At 35.7% G+C, this 20,403-nt stretch overlaps 1 protein-coding gene across 3 annotated transcripts in view; it reads left to right on the top strand.

Moving 5' to 3' along the window:
- The window catches only part of CNTLN (centlein), a 341,713-nt gene that overhangs the window by 128,481 nt on the left and 192,829 nt on the right, over positions 1 to 20,403 (top strand). For 2 of the 3 annotated variants that reach the window (XM_055577973.1, XM_055577974.1), the window contains 2 exons: positions 3,270 to 3,403; positions 13,588 to 13,750. In XM_055577973.1, coding sequence (XP_055433948.1) covers positions 3,270 to 3,403; positions 13,588 to 13,750 — 297 coding nt within the window. Of the gene's footprint in view, positions 1 to 3,269; positions 3,408 to 13,587; positions 13,751 to 20,403 lie in introns of all 3 variants that reach the window. The other variant, XM_055577972.1, reaches the window with a different exon arrangement.

Raw genomic sequence — 20,403 nt, 5'->3', positions numbered from 1 at the left:
AAAAACATGAAATCTTACCATTTGTGACAATATGGACGAACCTTGAGGGTATTATGTAAGTAAGGCAGTCTAATGGAGAAAGAAAAACACCGTATGATTTCACTGATTTGTAGACTATAAAAAGACAAAAACAAAATAAACAGAAACAAATCCATAAATTCAGAGAACAGAGTAGTGCTTTACTGGAGAAAGTTGTGCGGGGGGTGGGTGTGAACTGGATAAAAAGGATTAGCCACTTCATCCCTTCTCTTGCCTCCCTTTCCTCCCGTCTTTCCTTTTGTCTCTTTCTATCTCTTCCATCCATCCACAAACCTACTGATATATATATATATACATATATATATATGTATGTATATATATACAATTACTCTTTTCTAATAAATGGGAATTTAAGAAGTACAGGTATACCTCAGAGATGTTTTGGGTTTGGTTCCGGACTGCCACAATAAAGTGAATATTGCAGTAAAGTAAGTTACACAAATTTTTTGGTTTCCCAATGCATATAAATGTTATATTTATGCTATACTGTAGTCTGTTAAGTGTGCAAGCATTATGTCTAAAGCAACAATTTACAAACCTTATTTTATTTTATTTTTTATTTTTTTCTTTATTTTATTTTATTTTTAAACCTGAAACACTGTATTAGTTTTTCCAAACATAAAAACGAATCCGCCACAGGTATACATGTGCTCCCCATCCTGAACCCTCCTCCTTCCTCCCTCCCCACACCATCCCTCTGGGTCACCCCAGTGCACCAGCCCCAAGCATCCAGTATCGTGCATTGAACCTGGACTGGCAACTCGTTTCATACATGATATTACACATGCTTCAATGCCATTCTCCCAAATCTTCCCACCCTCTCCCTCTCCAACAGAGTCCATAAGACTGTTCTATACATCAGTGTCTCTTTTGCTGTCTCGTACACAGGGTTATTGTTACCATCTTTCTAAATTCCATATATATGCGTTAGTATACTGTATTGATGTTTTTCTTTCTGGCTTACTTCACTGTGTATAATAGGCTCCAGTTTCATCCACCTCATTAGAACTGATTCAAATGTGTTCTTTTTAATGGCTGAGTAGTACTCCATTGTGTATATGTACCACAGCTTTCTTATCCATTCATCTGCTGATGGACATCTAGGTTGCTTCCATGTCCTGGCTATTATAAACAGTGCTGCGATGAACATTGGGGTACACGTGTCTCTTTCAATTCTGGTTTCCTCAGTGTGTATGCCCAGCAGTGGGATTGCTGGATCATAAGGCAGTTCTATTTCCAGTTTTTTAAGGAATCTCCACACTCTTCTCCATAGTGGCTGTACTAGTTTGCATTCCCACCAACAGTGTAAGAGGGTTCCTTTTTCTCCGCACCCTCTCCAGCATTTATTGCTTGTAGACTTTTGGATCGCAGCCATTCTGACTGGTGTGAAATGGTATCTCATAGTGGTTTTGATTTGCATTTCTCTGATAATGAGTGATGTTAAGCATCATTTCATGTGCTTGTTAGCCATCTGTATGTCTTCTCTGGAGAAATGTCTACTTAGTTCTTTGTCCCATTTTTTGATTGGGTCATTTATTTTTCTGGAGTTGAGCTGTAGGAGTTGCTTGTGTACTGTTGAGATTAGTAAAGTCTAACTATCATCTGAGCCTTCAGTAAGTTGTAGTGCTGTGCTTAGTCTCTCAGTCATGACTGACTCTTTGCAATCCCATGGATTGTAGCCCACCAGACTCCTCTGTTCATGGGATTCTCCAGGCAAGAATATTGGAGTGGGTTGCCATGCCCTCCTCCAGGGGATCTTCTCAACCCAGGGACTGAACCCAGGTCTCCTGAAATCCACAGGTGGATTCTTTACTGTTTGAGCCATGAGGGAAGAAGTTAGTTGTAGTAACATCAAATATCATTCATCACAGATCACCATACCAAATATAATAATAATGAAAGAGTTGAATTACCAAAATGTGACAGAGATATGAAGTGAGCAAATGTTGGAAAAATTGCATTGATAGATTTGATGAAAAATTGCCACAGTCCTTCAATTTGTAAAAAATGCAATATCAGTGAAGTGCAATAAAAGGAAACATGATAAAATGAAATACGCATGTACTCGCAGTGTTATCTTGGCTAAAACCCAGTATTTTTCTCTTCAAAAATTCATTCAAGTTACTACACAGTGAATATATGGAGTATGGGAGCATTTCTAGAGTATAATAGATTTTTAGTGCTTGACCTAAAATTTGTTGCTCAGTTTTGGATTGGAAATAATGAATGTATGGTGTATTTTTGATAGCTCAGTTGGTAAAGAATCCGTCTGCAACACAGGAGACCCTGGTTCAATTCCTGGGTCCAGAAGATCCGCTGGAGAAGGGATAGGCCACCCACTCCAGTATTCTTGGGCTTCCCTTGTGGCTCAGCTGGTAAAGAATCTGCCTGCAATGTGAAAGATCTGGTTTGATCCCTGGATTGGGAAGATCCCCTGGAGAAGGGCAAGGCTACCCACTCCAGTATTCTGGCCTGGAGAATTCCATGGACTATATAGTCCATTGGTTTGCAAAGAGTCAGACACGACTGAGTGACGTTCACTTTTTCACTTTCTAGTTTTAGATAAAATATTTATTTAATACTTTATGAAAATAATTTAGATTTTATATTTTTGAAAAAAGTAACATCAATTTTAAAATTGTTTCAAAGTGAAAACACAATTTACAAAATTATCATGAGGAAAAGGCAAGGTTTGAAGAACTTTAGGTGAACTTTCACCACAATAAGTGAACTCAGCATGATCTGAATCTGAAATATTATAAACTTATTATTATTATTTTTTTGCTGCACCATTTTTTTCTTCTCTGAGTGTGTTTATGTATCTGCATTTAAAATTAAGGAAATAATAAAATATCAGCTATTGAGTAATATTTAAGTTAATGAGTTCTTTTTTTTGTTCATGTAAGTAGCAACCTTTTTGTTGTACAGTCCTTCCTTTATTGAAATTTTAATAAGTAAATTTCTACATAGATTTTCAATTTTATTTGCTTCAGATTCTTAACTTTCACACCAGGAGACCATGTTACTTGTACAGTTTCTGAAAAAAATGACCTGTGACTGGTATAAAGTTTCTTTGATTGTACTAACATTCTTTTAATTAAATGAAAAAAAAAAAAGTAAAATTGAAAACACTATTAATTTTTCCTTGTGGATTTTTTTAGTTAAATATGACAGATTTATTTATTTGATATTTATTATATTTGATTGTGATATGAATGCTCTATTTTTAGGCCTTTGAAGACAATTTAATTGAAGCAAGGAAAGAAATTGAAGTATCACAGAGCAAATATAATGCACTATCATTACAGCTGAATAATAAACAGACAGAACTTATGCAGAAGGATATGGATATTACCTTGGTCAGGCAAGTACTCTGACTCCTTAATTTAGTGTTGTAGAAATGTCCTTAGTTATGCAGAATGCCAGCATTTTTATATTTACTGTTAACACTACAGAATGTCAACAATGTTTGTCTTCTGTGAGACCTATGTTTGTGTATTGGAACTATCTGGAATTAAGTGGGACAGTTGGAGGTTCCACAGGGTTGGAAAAAGCAGGCACAAAGAGTATCCCTGTTTCACATGTATTCATTCATTCATTCATAGTTTCCTTATAAAATTTTTACCCTTGCATTATATAATATTCATTATTATTAGAGTGAGTAATAAACGAGTAATCCAGTTTTGACTTTTTATTTTGTGCTGTGCCTAGTTTCTCAGTCATGTCCAACTCTTTGCAGCCCCATGGACTGTAGCCTGCCAGGCTCCTCTGTCCTTCGGGATTCTCCAGGCAAGAATACTGGAGCGGGTTGCCATGCCCTGCTCCAGAGGATCTTCTCCACCAAGGAATCAAACCTAGATCTCCCATACTGCAGGCAGATTCTTTACCATCTGAGCCACCAGAGAAGCACATATGCTAAATAGTTTTAGTTTGTAAAATACTTTTTCTATATCAAAATATTTAATTTTATAGTACTGCTTATAAAGTGGAAGTACTTGAAAAACTTGTGTTTTTAAATGTTTTGAAAGATTTTAAACTACCTATTAATTTATTTTATAATGACCTGCATCAGAAAATAGTGTTAGAAAAAATCATAGAAGTATATATACATATACATAAATGTCATACATGTATACACATGTATATGCATGTGTACATTTTAAATTTTAAGCTATTTAAATCACAATGTTTATCACATACTTGTATAAGCACAATTTCAGTTTCTGGTGCTACATGTAAAATATGTAATATATTTTTATACATAATATATGTATTATGTATATGACAGATATAAATGGACAAATTCTTAGAAAAGTGTAACTTTCCAAAACTGAACCAGGAAGAAATAGAAATCTTAACAGACCCATCACAAGCACGGAAATTGAAACTGTAATCAGAAATCTTCCAGGAAACAAAAGCCGAGGACCAGACGGCTTCACAGCTGAATTCTACCAAAAATTAAGAGTAGAGTTAACACCTATGTTACTCAAACTCTTCCAGAAAATTGCAGAGGAAGGTAAACTTCCAAACTCATTCTATGAGGCCACCATCACCCTAATACCAAAACCTGACAAAGATGCCCCCAAAAAAGAAAGCTACAGGCCAATATCACTGATGAACGTAGATGCAAAAATTCTTAACAAAATTCCAGCAAACAGAATCCAACAACATATTAAAAAGATCATACATCATGACCAAGTGGGCTTTATCCCAAAAATGCAAGGATTCTTTAATATCCACAAATCAATCAGTGTAATACACCACATTCACAAATTGAAAGATAAAAACCATATGATTATCTCAACAGATGCAGAGAAGGCCTTTGACAAAATTCAACATCCATTTATGATAAAAACTCTCCAGAAAGCAGGAATAGAAGGAACATACCGCAACATAATAAAAGCTATATATGACAAACCCACAGCAAACATTATCCTCAATGGTGAAAAACTGAAAGCATTTCCCCTAAAGTCAGGAACAAGACAAGGGTGCCCACTTTCACCACTACTATTCAACATAGTTTTGGAAGTTTTGGCCACAGCAATCAGAGCAGAAAAAAAATAAATAAATAAAAGGAATCCAGATTGGAAAAGAAGAAGTAAAACTCTCACTGTTTGCAGATGACATGATCCTCTACATAGAAAACCCTAAAGACTCCACAAGAAAATTACTAGAGCTAATCAATGACTATAGTAAAGTTGCAGGATATAAAATCAACACACAGAAATCCCTTGCATTCCTATATACTAACAATGAGAAAACAGAAAGAGAAATTAAGGAAACAATTCCATTCACCATTGCAATGAAAATAATAAAATACTTAGGAATATATCTACCTAAAGAAAAAAAAGACCTATATATAGAAAACTATGAAACATAGAAAACTATGAAAGAAATCAAAGAGGACACAAATAGATGGAGAAATATACCATGTTCATGGATTGGAAGAATCAATATAGTAAAAATAAGTATACTACTGACAGCAATCTATAGATTCAATGCAATCCCTATCAAGCTACCAACGGTATTTTTCACAGAACTAAAACAAATAATTTCACAATTTGTATGGAAGTACAAAAAACCTCAAATAGCCAAAGCAATCTTGAGAAAGAAGAATGGAGCTGAAAGAAACAACCTGCCTGACTTCAGGCTATGCTACAAAGCCACAGTCATAAAGACAGTATGGTACTGGCACAAAGACAGAAATATAGATCAATGGAACAAAATAGAAAGCCCAGAGATAAATCCATGCACCTATGGAAGACTCTTATGCTGGGAGGGATTGGGGGCAGGAGGAAAAGAGGACAACAGAGGATGAGATGGCTGGATGGCATCACCAACTCGATGGATGTGAGTTTGAGTGAACTCTGGGAGTTGGTGATGGACAGGGAGGCCTGGCGTGCTGCAATTCATGGGGTTGCAAAGAGTCATACATGACTGAGTGACTGAACTGAACTGAACTGAACTGATGGAAACCTTATCTTTGACAAAGGAGGCAAGAATATACAATGGAGAAAAGACAATCTCTTTAACAGGTGGTGCTGGGAAAACTGGTCAGCCACTTGTAAAAGAACGAAACTAGAACACTTTCTAACACCATACACAAAAATAAACTCAAAATGGGTTAAAGATCTAAACATAAGACCAGAAACTATAAAACTCCTAGAGGAAGGCATAGGCAAAACAGTCTCCGACATAAATCACAGCAGTCTCCTCTATGACCCACTTACCAGAGTAATGGAAATAAAAGCAATACTAAACAAATGGGACCTAATTAAACTTAAAAGCTTCTGCACACAATGAAGGAAACTATAAGCAAGTGAAAAGGCAGCCTTCAGAATGGGAGAAAATAATAGCAAATGAAGCAACTGACAAAGAATTTAATCTCAAAAATATACAAGCAACTCCTGCAGCTCAATTCCAGAAAAATAAACCACCCAATCAAAAAATGGGCCAAAGAACTAAACAGACATTTCTCCAAAGAAGACATACAGATGGCTAACAAACACATGAAAAGATGCTCAACATCACTCATTATCAGAGAAATGCAAATCAAAACCACAATGAGGTTCCATCTCACACCAGTCAGAATGGCTGCTATCAAAAAGTCTACAAGCAATAAATGCTGGAGAGGGTGTGGAGAAAAAGGAACCCTCTTACACTGTTGGTGGGATGCAAACTAGTATAGCTACTATGGAGAACAGTGTGGAGATTCCTAAAAAACTGGAAATAGAACTGCCTTATGATCCAGCAATCCCACTGCTGGGCATACACACCGAGGAAACCAGAATTGAAAGAGACACGTGTACCCCAGTGTTCATCGCAGCACTGTTTATAATAGCCAGGTCATGGAAGCAACCTAGATGTCCATCGGCAGATGAATGGATAGGAAAACTGTGGTACATATACACAATGGAGAGTTACTCAGCCATTACAAAGAATACATTTGAATCAGTTCTAGTGAGGTGGATGAAACTGGAGCCTATCATACAGAGTGAAGTAAGCCAGAAAGAAAAACACCAATACAATATACTAATGTATATTGTATAATTTATATTGTACATACATTAATTATTGAACATACAATAATTAATGTATATACATTAATTGTATAATGTATAATTTCATATATATGGAATTTAGAAAGATGGTAATGATAACCCTATATGCGAGACAGCAGAGGAGACACAGATATATAGAACAGTCTTTTGGACTCTGTGGGAGAAGGCGACAGTGGAATGATCTGAGAGAATAGCATTGAATATGTATATTACCATATGTGAAACAGATTGCCAGTCCAGGTTCGATGCATGAGAAAGGGTGCTCAGTGCTGATGAACTAGGATGACCCAGAGGGAGGGGGGATGGGGAGGGAGGTGGGAGAGGGTTCAGGATGGGGAACACATGTAAACCCATGGCCGATTCATGTCTATGTGTGGCAAAAACCACCACAATATTATAAAGTAATTAGCCTCCATTAAAATAAATAATGGAGAAGGCAATGGCACCCCACTCCAGTACTTTTGCCTAGAAAATCCCATGGACGGAGGAGCCTGGTCGGCTGTACTCCATGGGGTCGCTAGAGTCGGACACGACTGAGCGACTTCACTTTCACTTTTCACTTTCCTGCATTGGAGAAGGAAATGGCCACCCACTCCAGTGTTCTTGCCTGGAGAATCCCAGGGATGGGAAGCCTGGTGGGCTGCCGTCTATGGGTCGAACAGAGTCGGACACAACTGAAGCGACTTAGCAGCAGCAGCAAAATAAATAAATTAAAAAAAGTATTATTAACTTTATATATAATTATAGTATACACAGATATTTACAAGCAGAGACATTACTTTGCCAACAAAGGTCCATCTAGTCAAGGCTAGTTTTTCCAGTAGTCAGGTATGGATGTGAGAGTTGGACTGTGAAGAAAGCTGAGCGCAGAAGAGTTGATGCTTTTGAACTGTGGTGTTGGAGAAGACTCTTGAGAGTCCCTTGGACTGCAAGGAAATCCAACCAGTCCATTCTGAAGGAGATCAGTCCTGGGTGTTCTTTGGAAGGAATGATGCTAAAGCTGAAACTCCAGTACTTTGGCCACCTCATGCGAAGAGTTGACTTATTGGAAAAGACTCTGATGCTGGGAGGGATTGGGGACAGGAGGAGAAGGGGATGACAGAGGATGAGATGGCTGGATGGCATCACCGACTCGATGGACATGAGTTTGGGTGAACTCTGTGAGTTGGTGATGGACAGGGAGGCCTGGCGTGCTGCAATTCATGGGCTCACAAAGAGTCAGACATGACTGAGCGACTGAACTGACTAACTGACTTAGTATTTACTTGTATATATTTAGTGTATTGTTTTATATATATATATATATGTATATATATATGGGCAGGAGTTTTGCTTGGTTAATAGATTAATATATATTATATATACATTATTAGATGCACATATGTGTATATATGATAAAAAAAACCATAGTTTCTCATTTTAAAGATCGTATTATAGGGATGTGGAAAAGTATATCTCCACAGATGACAGATGATTGACTTTATCCACTCATGGTATAATTTTTTTAAGTCAATAATTGATGAAGTCAAAAAGGTAATTCTAAATAGTAATAGAATCTTAATTTTAGAAGAAATCTGAAAATTATTATTTATTCCTATCTTCTTCCCAATAAAACAGCTCTTAGTCTTTGCTTGATGCTCTTAGTTTGTAAGTTTCTCAGTACTTTTCAAAACTGTTCTTTTTATTTTGTTTAAATTTTACATTGATTCATGTATTTAGTTGAAATTTTCTTTTTTGCAGTATACACTATTTATCTTGCACGCTTATCTTGGAAATCTCAGAAACAGTCTAATCTCTGTTCTGTAGTTCAGACCTTCAAATGGTATAAGATAACTCTATTAATAATTTTTCCCATTAGTATATTAATTGCTTTTATTTCTCATAATTTTTCATGTGTATATTTCACAGACATTATACTGTTTTAGGTTGCCTTTCTGAGTGCATTCCCTATTGTCAGAGTTCTTATCATCAGCTATTACTACCAACTAGGCCAGAAGGGCCAAGAAGAGAAGCTTTTTTCCCCCTAATTTAATTGGAGGATAATTACAGTATTGTGATGCTTTTTGCTATACATCAACCTGAATTGGCCATAGGAATACATGTGAACCTTCTCTCCTGAGCCCCGTCCCCACTTCCCTTCCCACCCTATCTCTCCAAGTTGTCACAGAGCACGAGCTTTGGGTTCCCTGAATCATACATCAAACTCCCATTGGGTATCTATTTTATGTATGATGATGTACACGTTTCCTTGCTGTTCTCTCAAATCGTCCCACCTTTTCCCTCTCCCACTGTGAGAGAAGATTTTACCAGAGCTCTGTGACAAGTCTAGCCCTGGGAGGAAGGCTGTCTCATAGAAGTATTCTTAGATAGAGGAACAGAGACACTGCCAACAGTGGCTTAGTGGAGAGGGCGCTAGGAGAAGAAATACCATGACCTCTTTTTCCTCTACTCTCTAATCATTGGCCAGCACTTTCACCTACTCAAATTAAAACACAGAAGACTGGGAGCCAATGTAATGTAGTCTGTAGAGATTGGCTTTTCAGGCCACAGAGTAGGCTAAGAGTACTAGAGAGTAAGTAATATTGTAGAGATGATGAAAATTGGATAAGAGAATACATGATGCATTCTCCATTTCTGCTCTTTCACAGGTTTCCTGGGCATTTATTGCTTATTAATTTTTCCATGTAAACTTTAGGTTAAACTGGCTCATTTTGTGTTTGTTATTTTATTAGGGTATCAAATTGAAAAGCAAACTGAAGGAGAATTGAATCTTTATAATGTCAGTTTTTCTGTCCAGAGTATGGGACGCCATACCATTTGTTTCAATACCTTTGTGTCCTTATGAGATGTTTTGTTCTTCGTGTCAGTTTTGACATTTCATCTTAAATTTACTCATAGTTATTACATGGTTTTTGTTATTATTTTAAATGGAATCTTTCCTATATAGTTTACAACTGATTTTCCTTTTATTGCTTATTAGTTTTTGTTGTGCTCTTTTCTTTTATGTGCTATGATTTGGTGGGTAAAGTGTCCAACAAAGTTCTTTTGTTTTTACTGTGAATTATACTTTGTACTTTTTTTGTGTATGATTATTTTTGCCTTGAGTTCCAACTTCTCTGAAATTAATGCTATCACTGCTACTCTTTTTTGTTTGTATTTATATGATAACAAAGTACATAATTGTTTTAATATAACGGTACATGTTAATATAGAAAAATACAAAGAAAACAGAGGGAAAATCACACTGAAATACAATCCTGGAGAAATAATACCCAGTAAAATTTTATTAGAATAATTCTTTGTTTTTTTCCAAAACATATTTATAGATTGAAGAGTAGGCAAATGGGTTTTTAGATAAAAGGGACTATAATTGAGCATTTTTATTTATAGGTAATAAATTTAGTTTTTATAATATAATGGAATGGTAAATAAGACACTGATGTTAAATTGAGGGAATTATTAAATCTCAGATAATTTTTTCTTCTCTATAAGAACCACTAACCAACTTTCTAAAGTTAAGAAAGAAATGGCATGAAAAAACTTTGGAAGGTGATTTTTTTTTTTTTAAACTACATTTCATTTTTAGTTGCTTTTGACATCATGCTGTGTATACTTAATACATACATTCAACCATTTTAACTCCTAATTTTGTGTCTCAAGATTTATAACATTCATCTCCATGCTTAAAGATACTTAGGTTTAGGTTTTTATACTGCTTTAGTGCTCATCAGTTAACTTTCCTACTCATTTGTGTTTATTCCTGTACTCAGTGTTGATTCACCTTAAAGGTCCATTTTTACCAAAACCTTCTCTGTTGCTCAAGTATGCTTTCTCCCCCATTAACATCAGATTTAGCCATGTGACTTACTTTAGCCTGTGGAATGAGAGTGAATGTGACACATGTCATATCCTGGCAAGTGTTTTAAAAGAGTCATTGCTTGAATTGCCTTTATTTTTTGCCCTCTACCGTTAGAGTGGCCTATTACAAATGATGTCTACCAGTTCCTGTTTGGGTTTTAGGAGAGGAGAAATTTTGCATGTGTGCACTCTGTCATGTCTGCCTCTTTGCAATTCCATGGACTGTAGCCTGCCAGGCTCTTCTGTCCATAGAATTTTCCAGGCTAGAATACTGGAGTGGGTTGCCATTTCCTTCTCCAGGGGATCTTCCCAACTCAGGAATCAAACCCGTGTCTCTTGCATCTCCTCCATTGGCAGGCAGATTCTTTACCACTGGCACCACCTGGGAAGGCCTAGGATAGAAGAAAGGCACATGTAATATGAAGAAGCAAATTTTTATTTGCGTAACAGTGAGGGTTTTTAACTGCAAAATAATCTTTTGAAGCTGTCTGAAACCCTTTGTCAGTCTTTGCTATCAAATCTGATGTCTATGGGAACATTTTTTCATAATTTATTCTGTGGCTCATTCAGTCCCTTAGCATCACTGTAAATCAGCAACACAATATTTTTAATCAACATTCTTCCTGAGATAGAAAGAAGTGTCATTAGTTCTCAGCATGCTCTCAGCTCAACCCACATCTTTATTTTTTTTAGTCCATGTCTGGAGGAACTTCTCAAGTTTGAATCTACCAATTAATTTTATTTTACATAGTTTTAGGTTTCCAAATAACTTCTCTCCTTATGTATTTTACTGCTATTTGATATGATTCTTTCTTAACAGTCCTTTATGTTATCATTTTCATTTCATCCATTCAACAACTGTCTTATCCCATGTATCCTAGAATACAGACTGTGAAGGTTAAGTACTCACTCCTTACTTGAGGGATTCAATTCAATGGCAGAGTTAGTGAGAGAAGAATAATCTAAGGGTCTTTTCCCTCCCTCTCTTGTTTTATATTTTCTCAAGGTATTGTGCCGTTATTTATTCTCTTCTTTCCCTTCCACCATTTTTTGATTACTATTTTCTGCAGATTTCAGTTTCTTGAATAGTACAGAAAAGTGCTGTAGTCTGAATGTTTATGTCTACCCAATATTCATATGTTGAAGTTCTAATGCCTGATATGATGCCAGTAGGAGGTGGGTCTTCAGGGAGGTGCTTTGGTAATGAGTGTGGAACTCTCACAAAAGAATAGTGCTCTTTTGAAAAAGACCTCCCAGAGCCTCCTTTGCCGTACACCACTAGATGCGAGGATATAACAAGTTTATAACCTAGAAGAGAGCCCTCAGTTGGCTATGCTGGCAGTCTGATGTCTGACTTCCAGCCTGCCCAATTATGAGAAATAACTTTCTGATATTTGCAAACTACCCAGTCTGTGTTGTTCTGTTAATATCAAAAGGACTAAGGCAGATGGTTTATCTACATGTATCTGTGTGGGTTTAGGGGTTGCTGTTGTATCTGGAGAGCATTAATATTCTAAACCTCTGAAAAAGCAGAACTCTGAAATTCCCTAGCAGTCCTGTGGTTAGACTCAGCCTTTTTAGCTGCGGCCTGGGTTCATTCCCTGGTCAGGGAACTAAATTCTACAAGCCTATAGCACAGCAAAATAAATAAATAAAATAGATTAAAAAAACACAGCTCATTTCTCCCATATTAATAGTCATCCATACTGGACAAGTGTCTGCATATCTTTTATGTTTCTTCTTTCTTTTAAGATTTGTCTTACATGAATGAATCACCAGTTTGGGGTTATAAGTAAAGAAAAGTTTACATTAAAAATAGTCTTCAAAATATGCACTGTGATATATATTTATATATATTTTATATTTATATATTTATATGAAATATAAATGTAAATATTTTTCTCTGCAAGTTTATTTTCAAAAAAATGTTCCAGTTTTATATGTGGTGGATTCACCACCATGGAAATCTGGAACCCTGTATCCAGAGGTATGGTTTTCTTGGACCCTTATGCCTTGAATACTATCCCTCCAGTTCATTTGTCCTTCTACTTACCACCCTGGGTGGGGTGGAAGAACTGATTACACCTTGTATTGCTCCCCTTCCTTCTGACGTTTTTGTCTCATCATTTCCTTCAGGCTCATTTAGAGGAGTCACAGGAATTCCAGCTCAGGCCTCTGAAGTTGGGAACTAGTTGTGCTTTAAGAAATTTTTGTTTGAAAACTAAATTTACCTTTGGGATTGTTCTTACTATATTTAGATTCTATATAATATAAAATGAACATTGAGTTACCCTATCAGATTTTTGGCATCAGTGTGTATCAATTCTTAGAGCGGAAGTGTAACTTAATTCAGTAAGAAGGTGATACTATGTCTGTATATTGAGGACTTTATTATGATCAAGCTATAAAAGAAAACTGGTAAGTGTTTGGCTTTGAAAGTCATAGTGCCTCTATCAATACTTTCTAGGTATATGTGAAAAATATTAAATACTTTATATGTTATTTCTCTTATTAACATGTTTGCCTGCAGTAAAATTGGAGGCCGATCTGTAACTTTAGATGAACACAGTTATTTAACTGAGATGATCTTTATTCATGCTTCTCTCTATTTATTGCTTGCTTCGCACAGGAAGGAGTTGCAGGAGCTACAGAATCTTTACAAACAGAACAGTGCACATACAGCACAGCAAGCCGAGCTGATCCAGCAGCTTCAGGTTCTGAATATGGACACACAGAAAGTACTGAGGAACCAGGAAGATGTTCACACAGCTGAAAGTATATCGTATCAAAAAGTATGCTTTTATTCTGTCGTAAAAATGTAAATTTATATGCATGAACTTATAAAAATATATAGAATTCAAATTTTTGCACATTTCAACATTTCTTTATTACTCCCTTTTATTTGCTGCTTCAAAATTAAAAATGAAATATGGTTCAATTTGGTAATATTTAAAAGGATGTGAGTTTTCTTTATAGCTGTTAAAGCTGAAACATTTAAGATATATATGCAAATTTATTCTGTAGAATATTGTTTTTATAAATTGGAGTTTTGATATGTACTGTGAAACATACTAGGACTGCAGCCTTGCAGACCAGGAAGGATTTGGGGAATGGAATTTATTCATCAACTATGATTCTAGTTTATGACCTAAAGCAGTCTTTCATTACAGAATTTGTGCATTATTTTATTGGCAAATCTGCACAAACACAAATGGGTATGCTGATGAGGTCTTCAGGATCAATATTTGCCAAGGATTTTTCTCTCTTTATTTTGTGTGTTTCCTTTAAGTAGTCATTTTACTTTATAGTTGTTTAAGGAGCCCCTCAAGAAGTCTTACCCAGCTGAACAGGTATACTGACTGATTCAGCAGAAATAATAGCTAGCAATTAAAAAATGCTTTTATTGAAGTTTTTGTTTAGTATATGTATTTATAGAAATGACTTAGTTTCTACATAGATCAACCCTCTGAGATGGATGTTATTACCTCTCAACAGTTGAAGCAGCCCAGGCTTAGAGAGGTTAAGCAGTATAATCTATGTTACTTGGGGTTTTTTCTATTTAAACTTACTCTTTTTCCAGAAAAACTGTGAAAATTCAGTATCAGTAATTAATATGAAATGAAACTATTAAGTAAACCTTAAACACATATTTTCAAATGATGCTTCAAAACAGAGATTTTTTGACTAAATTCTGTGTTCCCTTCAAGTTTCCTTCAGGACATGGATGGTACCACACATTACGGTAGTGCCCATCCTTTTTGCTTTGAATAGAATAATTCCGTGCTTTTATTTTATATGGTGGGATTGCCCATTGTGTTTTGGTTTCTAAACCAGACTCCATTGCTAAATTGACTTGAAAAATTAGACATTATTGCTGCTGCTGCTGCTGCTGCTGCTAAATCGCTTTAGTCGTGTCAGACTCTGTGCGACCCCATAGACGGCAGCCCACCAGGCTCCTCCTCCCCTGGGATTCTCTAGGCAAGAACACTGGAGTGGGTTGCCATTTCCTTCTCCAATGCATGAAAGTGAAAAGTGAAAGTGAAGTCGCTCAGTCGTGTCCGACTCTTAGCGACCCCATGGACTGCGGCCCACCAGGCTCCTCCGTCCATGGGATTTTCCAGGCAAGAGTACTGGAGTGGGGTGCCATTGCCTTCTCCGAGACATTATTAGTTAACTTCAATTTTTTCTCTTTTTCATTGTGTATGAATTTAGCACAAACATTTCTCCCTTAATTTTCTATTGAAAGCCCCCAACTCATAGCAGTTTGTATTAAAATGTATCTTTAGGGTTGCTTGTTGTTAAAGTTCATAATCCTTTTCTCTGATGTGCAAATACTTTTGGTGTTTCTCCTCTCAGCAAGAAAGAACTTGGTAAGGTGGAAGAAAAAGGCAGTATTTCTTTTGCTATTTACTTTTTCAATCTTTTGTTCTAAGATTCCTTGTTCAGTCTTGCTTAACTTAAAATTTAAGATAGATTGTTTAAGTCTTAATTCTAATTTTTGGTTGATTTTCCTTAGCAGCCTTTGCAGAAAGCAATCATTTTTTAAAAATAACCTACCTGTGAACTTTAATAGATTCAGTATCATTTCACATAACTGAATACTTAAACACTTTTATTTAAAGTGATTATTACCAAAGTAATACATGCTTGTGATACATTTTACAAAAATACAAAGGTGTGTTAAAAAAAAAGTTCTTTGCCCTTCTGCCTGAAGCCCTTGCCCCAGACTTTATTGCTCTTAATATTTGAGAGTGTATCCTAGAGTTCCTCTGGAAGAACAGAATATTTTAAAATTATATCACCTTTTAAATTATGTAAAATTTACATGAATATATTGTTATAAAAGTTGAAATGATATAGAAGTACTGATAAAGCTAGTGTAACAATTTGAGTTCTCTTCCATTCAACTCAGTTCATTTTGTTTCCTTCCCCAGGGGTAATCATCTGAATAGTCATTCCAGACCTTTTCCATGTATTATATACTGTGTATCTGTGTGCCTATACACATAGCACCAATCAAACTATTTGATATTTTAAATATTAATTTGCCCTTTTTACTGTTCTTAAACTTGTTTTCAAATTATATGCTTTGGGTCTATTTCCATGGTGGTATGTATAGCACTTGCTCTCCTCCTTGTCCTCTCCATGCTCCAGTAGGTGCATGTAAAGTACAGTGTGGATTTACCAGCATTTAACTTGATGATTACCAAGGTCTCCATCTTCAAGTTTTTATTACATACGTGACTACAGAAAGAGGTGTTCCCCATCTCTTTGACAGCATCTGTTTTTCCCTACTGGATCATTTATAACTATATATATATATATATAGAGTTATATATATATATAACTATATATACACACATACATACACATGCTGTTATGTTTCTGATCTGCATGGAAGAACAGAACAATTAATCAACAGCAAAAAGCTTTGTTGACCTTACTATATCCCTTTCCCTCTCTTCCTTTTGCTCCTTTTCCCGCAGTATTCCTTGAAAAAGTTATATTATCTCAAAATTCTCTTCTTCCATTCTCTTTTGAACTTATTCCAATCAAGTTTTTGCCACTTTCACTTCACTAAAATTCCTCTTTTCAAAATCATTTGTGTCTCCCACATTGCTAAATTGAGTTGTCTTCTCGCAGTCTTCATCTTGCCTCATGTATCAGCAACATTGTCACAGTTTATAACTCTGTCCTTTGAAACACTTTTTTTTTTTTTTCTCCTGCCTGACAACACATCACAGTTGTGTGATTTTGTTCCTTCAATGTCTAACTGTTCCTTTTCTGTTTCTTTCTGCTGCTGCTAAGTCGCTTCAGTCGGGTCTGACTCTGTGCGACCCATAGACGGCAGCCCACCAGGCTCCCCCATCCCTGGGATTCTCTAGGCAAGAACACTGGAGTGGGTTGCCATTTCCTTCTCCAATGCATGAAAATGAAAAGTGAAAGTGGAGTTGCTCAGTCGTGTCTGAATCTTCACGACCCCATGGACTGCAGCCCACCAGGCTCCTCCATCCATGGGATTTTCCAGGCAAGGGTACTGGAGTGGGGTGCCATTGCCCCTGTTTCTTTCTAGTCTTCCCTATTCACCTTGTCCTTTAAATGTTAAAATGTTCCAGGTCAAAATCTTAGGATCCTTTCATCCCTCCTGTTTAAATTCATACCCAAGGTGATTTTATCCACTCACCTAGGCTTTCAAAATCACACTGCTCTATGCTGATGACTCTTAGTTTTGATCGGCTACTCTGGATTTCTTCCATGAACTCTAGGAAAGAATATATCTAATTGCCTGCTTAGCATCTTTTAACTCGATGCCTAATAGGCATCTCAAACTTCACATGTTCAAAACTAAACTATTGTCTGCTCTGCCTTCAAAGCATGTCTGGAATCCTACTACTTCCCCCTATTCCTGCTATGACCACTAACTTGTATTTCCTGAATGATTGTAATAGTTGTCTACTTTGTTTCTTTGCTCCTGACCTTATACACTTTGAGTTCATTCTCAACATAAATGCCAGAATGTCCTTGCTGAAACTTGGTTAGTCAAATCAAGTCAATCCTGTCTTAAACTCTATCTATTGGTTTCCTGTCTGATTGAAAGTAAAATCCGAGTTCTTACTATATACACCCTGTGAGATGCTACATGATCTGGCTCTGCGTTAATCTCTGTTATCTCCTCTTTACTTTCTCTTCTTAAACTCTCCACTTTGACCACGTTTATCTTTGTTTTTTCGCCTGAACATTCCAGGTATTCTTTACTTTCAAGGTCTCTGTATGTGGTTCCATTGCCTGAAATCTCTTTCCCCAGTTATCTGCATAGATGACCTGTTTACTGTCTTTATTCTTAACCTCTCATAGCTTAAATCTGTTTGATAACAGACATTAAATAGGAAGTGTAATAATGATACATGTTCTAATAGTAGTAGGAAGAATGGGAACATACCTGGGATAGGTTATTAGTTTAAGATAGAAAAGGACTCTCCTTGATGAAGTGATATCAATGATGTTTATTCCGAGAAGGTAAGACATCAATGAGACAGATTTCTCATAACTCTTCTGTGTGAACTATGGCCAAAGCCATAAATTTCCTAGTGAGTCAGTGCATCTAAATTTGGAGAGGTAGAGCTTCTATACGCCTATTTGGAATATATATCATAATCTGAACTTTGATCTGACATACTTTTGAAACCACATATACCTTCCCCACAGGATTATGATTGTCCTCTCCAAGAATCATTGTCTATAATAATGAGAGATGTGATGGAAATATGTTTTGTTTATGAATAGCATGGAGGCAAATATATTATTTAAACTGAGGTATGAATGTAAGTCACCTCCAGCAACAATATATTAATAATGGTGAGCATTTATTGAGCTACTGTGTATCAGCCACTGGGAAAAGGGCTTTTGCCTCACTATTTAAGCCCCACACCCACCCTGTGTGGTATATTACTATAGGTATCCTTTTTAAAAAAAATAGATCTAGTAACTGAGTCTTAGAATATTGTCTAAAGTCAAACAGCTACTAGTGGCAGAACTCAAATCTAGCTAAGTGCAAGTCCAGAACTCACAATATTAAACTGTATTATAAAGTCTATAAAATATTCAGTTATACATAGAATAATGTGGTTTTGTCCTTAAAGGGTCTGTAATAGATTTTATAAGCTTGCATTATTCATTCTACTCAAAATTCTTTCAGTGATTAATATCTTTTAATGTTGGAGAATTTGTCTTGATATCTAAGTTAAATGTTATTCAAAAAAATTCCATTGCATTCTTTTTAATGAAAGGGGAGCCTAGCCTATTACCATCCTCTGTAAAAAGAGCCCTTACCAGTATTCTTTAGCTAGTGTTTCTCCTGAGTGTACAAATTTGATTTTCTCTATTTTGCTACAGCATTGCAGCTTTAAACTTTTTGACCTGCAGATTTTTTTTTATTAGACTTGGTCCCCCCACCCCGAAAATATTTCAGCTATGGAGTTAAGGATTTATAAATTTGGGAATGATCACATTATTTTATTTATCATCAATAAACAGTATGCTACTTTTCAGACTTCCAGTGTTCATTTACATAAAACTTACATTCTAATCCTAGGACACTTTACTTAATACTTGTCTATTTCTTTTCCACATGTAGTTTTCTAGATTTTTTTCAATAAATTTGAGTAATCAAGTAGTCCATACAACAATGAAAAGAAATTGTTTACTTACAAATTAAGATTTGTAAATGTTTTTACATAAATTAATTGGACCTAGCTGTAAGACTCAGGTGAGTTGAATTCAAAAAAATACTGCATTAATAGTTTATCTCCAGTTTCTCCTAAGTTTACTTCTCTAAGAGTTATGTCTTCTTAAATTTCTGTTTCTAATGGAGCTTCACTGTTTCCTCTGTTCTCTTAATTCTCCTTTATGTCTTTTTTCCCTCTCATTTCCCTTCCTTTTTTCTCACTTATTAAGGTGATTCATATCATAGTATTTATTTTATTATCTGAGAAAAACAGTTGCCTTCAGTGATGGGATAAATGGAATGAGGAAGGGAGACAAAAGTTAGAAGAGCAAAGAAAAAATTTTTGAGCCCAGGAAAGAGGTTTTTCATGAGGTCTCCATAACAAATCATTAGTCTCATACATAGATTTACCTAACACATAATGTGGGGGCTTCTCTAGAAGAGAACACCCATCAAGAGGAATAAAAATAAGCTAGTATGTTTTCTTCCTTTGAGCATGCTGTAACCATTTATATAAGCTTTAATAGTTTTCCTGCCTTTGCATGTCATCTATATATATATGTGTGTGTGTGTATGGTTTAAATATAGATGAAAATTGTATCAGCATTTTCATCTTCTTGATAATCTAACATGTTTGGAGGTACTAAGTATGTATTTTATCAGTTTCTATTCTATTTAATGATAATTACATGACATGAGTAATGAACTAATATCAGTCTAGGAAAATAAAGAGTTAGGTTATATACATTTTTAGATTAAACTGCATGTTAAATCAGAGTCTTTTCTTCTCATTTTGTGCTATAAACAGATATAGTTTTCACTTGTAAAATTTACTGTCTCAGTCAGAATAGCAAATAGTATACTTATGTGGAAACTGTTCTTCTTGAAATTTGATCATTGGGTCCCAAAGCTTTTACATTTCCAAGATTTTTAAGGTAAATAATATATCATCTTGTTCCTCAACACTAATAAAAATATGAGAGGATGAGTACTTCAGTCTAAGCCCCTGAAAATTAAAGGACTTGGGGTGTGGGGTGCTATCTCTGGAGGTAACTTGCTTTATGTCCTCTAGTGAGCCTGTTAATGTTTTTTCACTTTAATTTCTTTAACAAAAAAGAACGTGAAGAACAGTAAGTGTAGTAAATTGTTATGTATTATAATGATTGATACTTCTAAAGTACATATGGGAATCTATGATTAAATATTTATAGGCCAGAATCT

This window comes from Bubalus kerabau, chromosome 4, assembly GCF_029407905.1.
Source record: "Bubalus kerabau isolate K-KA32 ecotype Philippines breed swamp buffalo chromosome 4, PCC_UOA_SB_1v2, whole genome shotgun sequence".
Lineage (NCBI taxonomy): Eukaryota > Metazoa > Chordata > Mammalia > Artiodactyla > Bovidae > Bubalus > Bubalus kerabau.
Note: the sequence above shows the minus strand (reverse complement) of the source record. Positions and strands in the feature narration are given on the sequence as shown.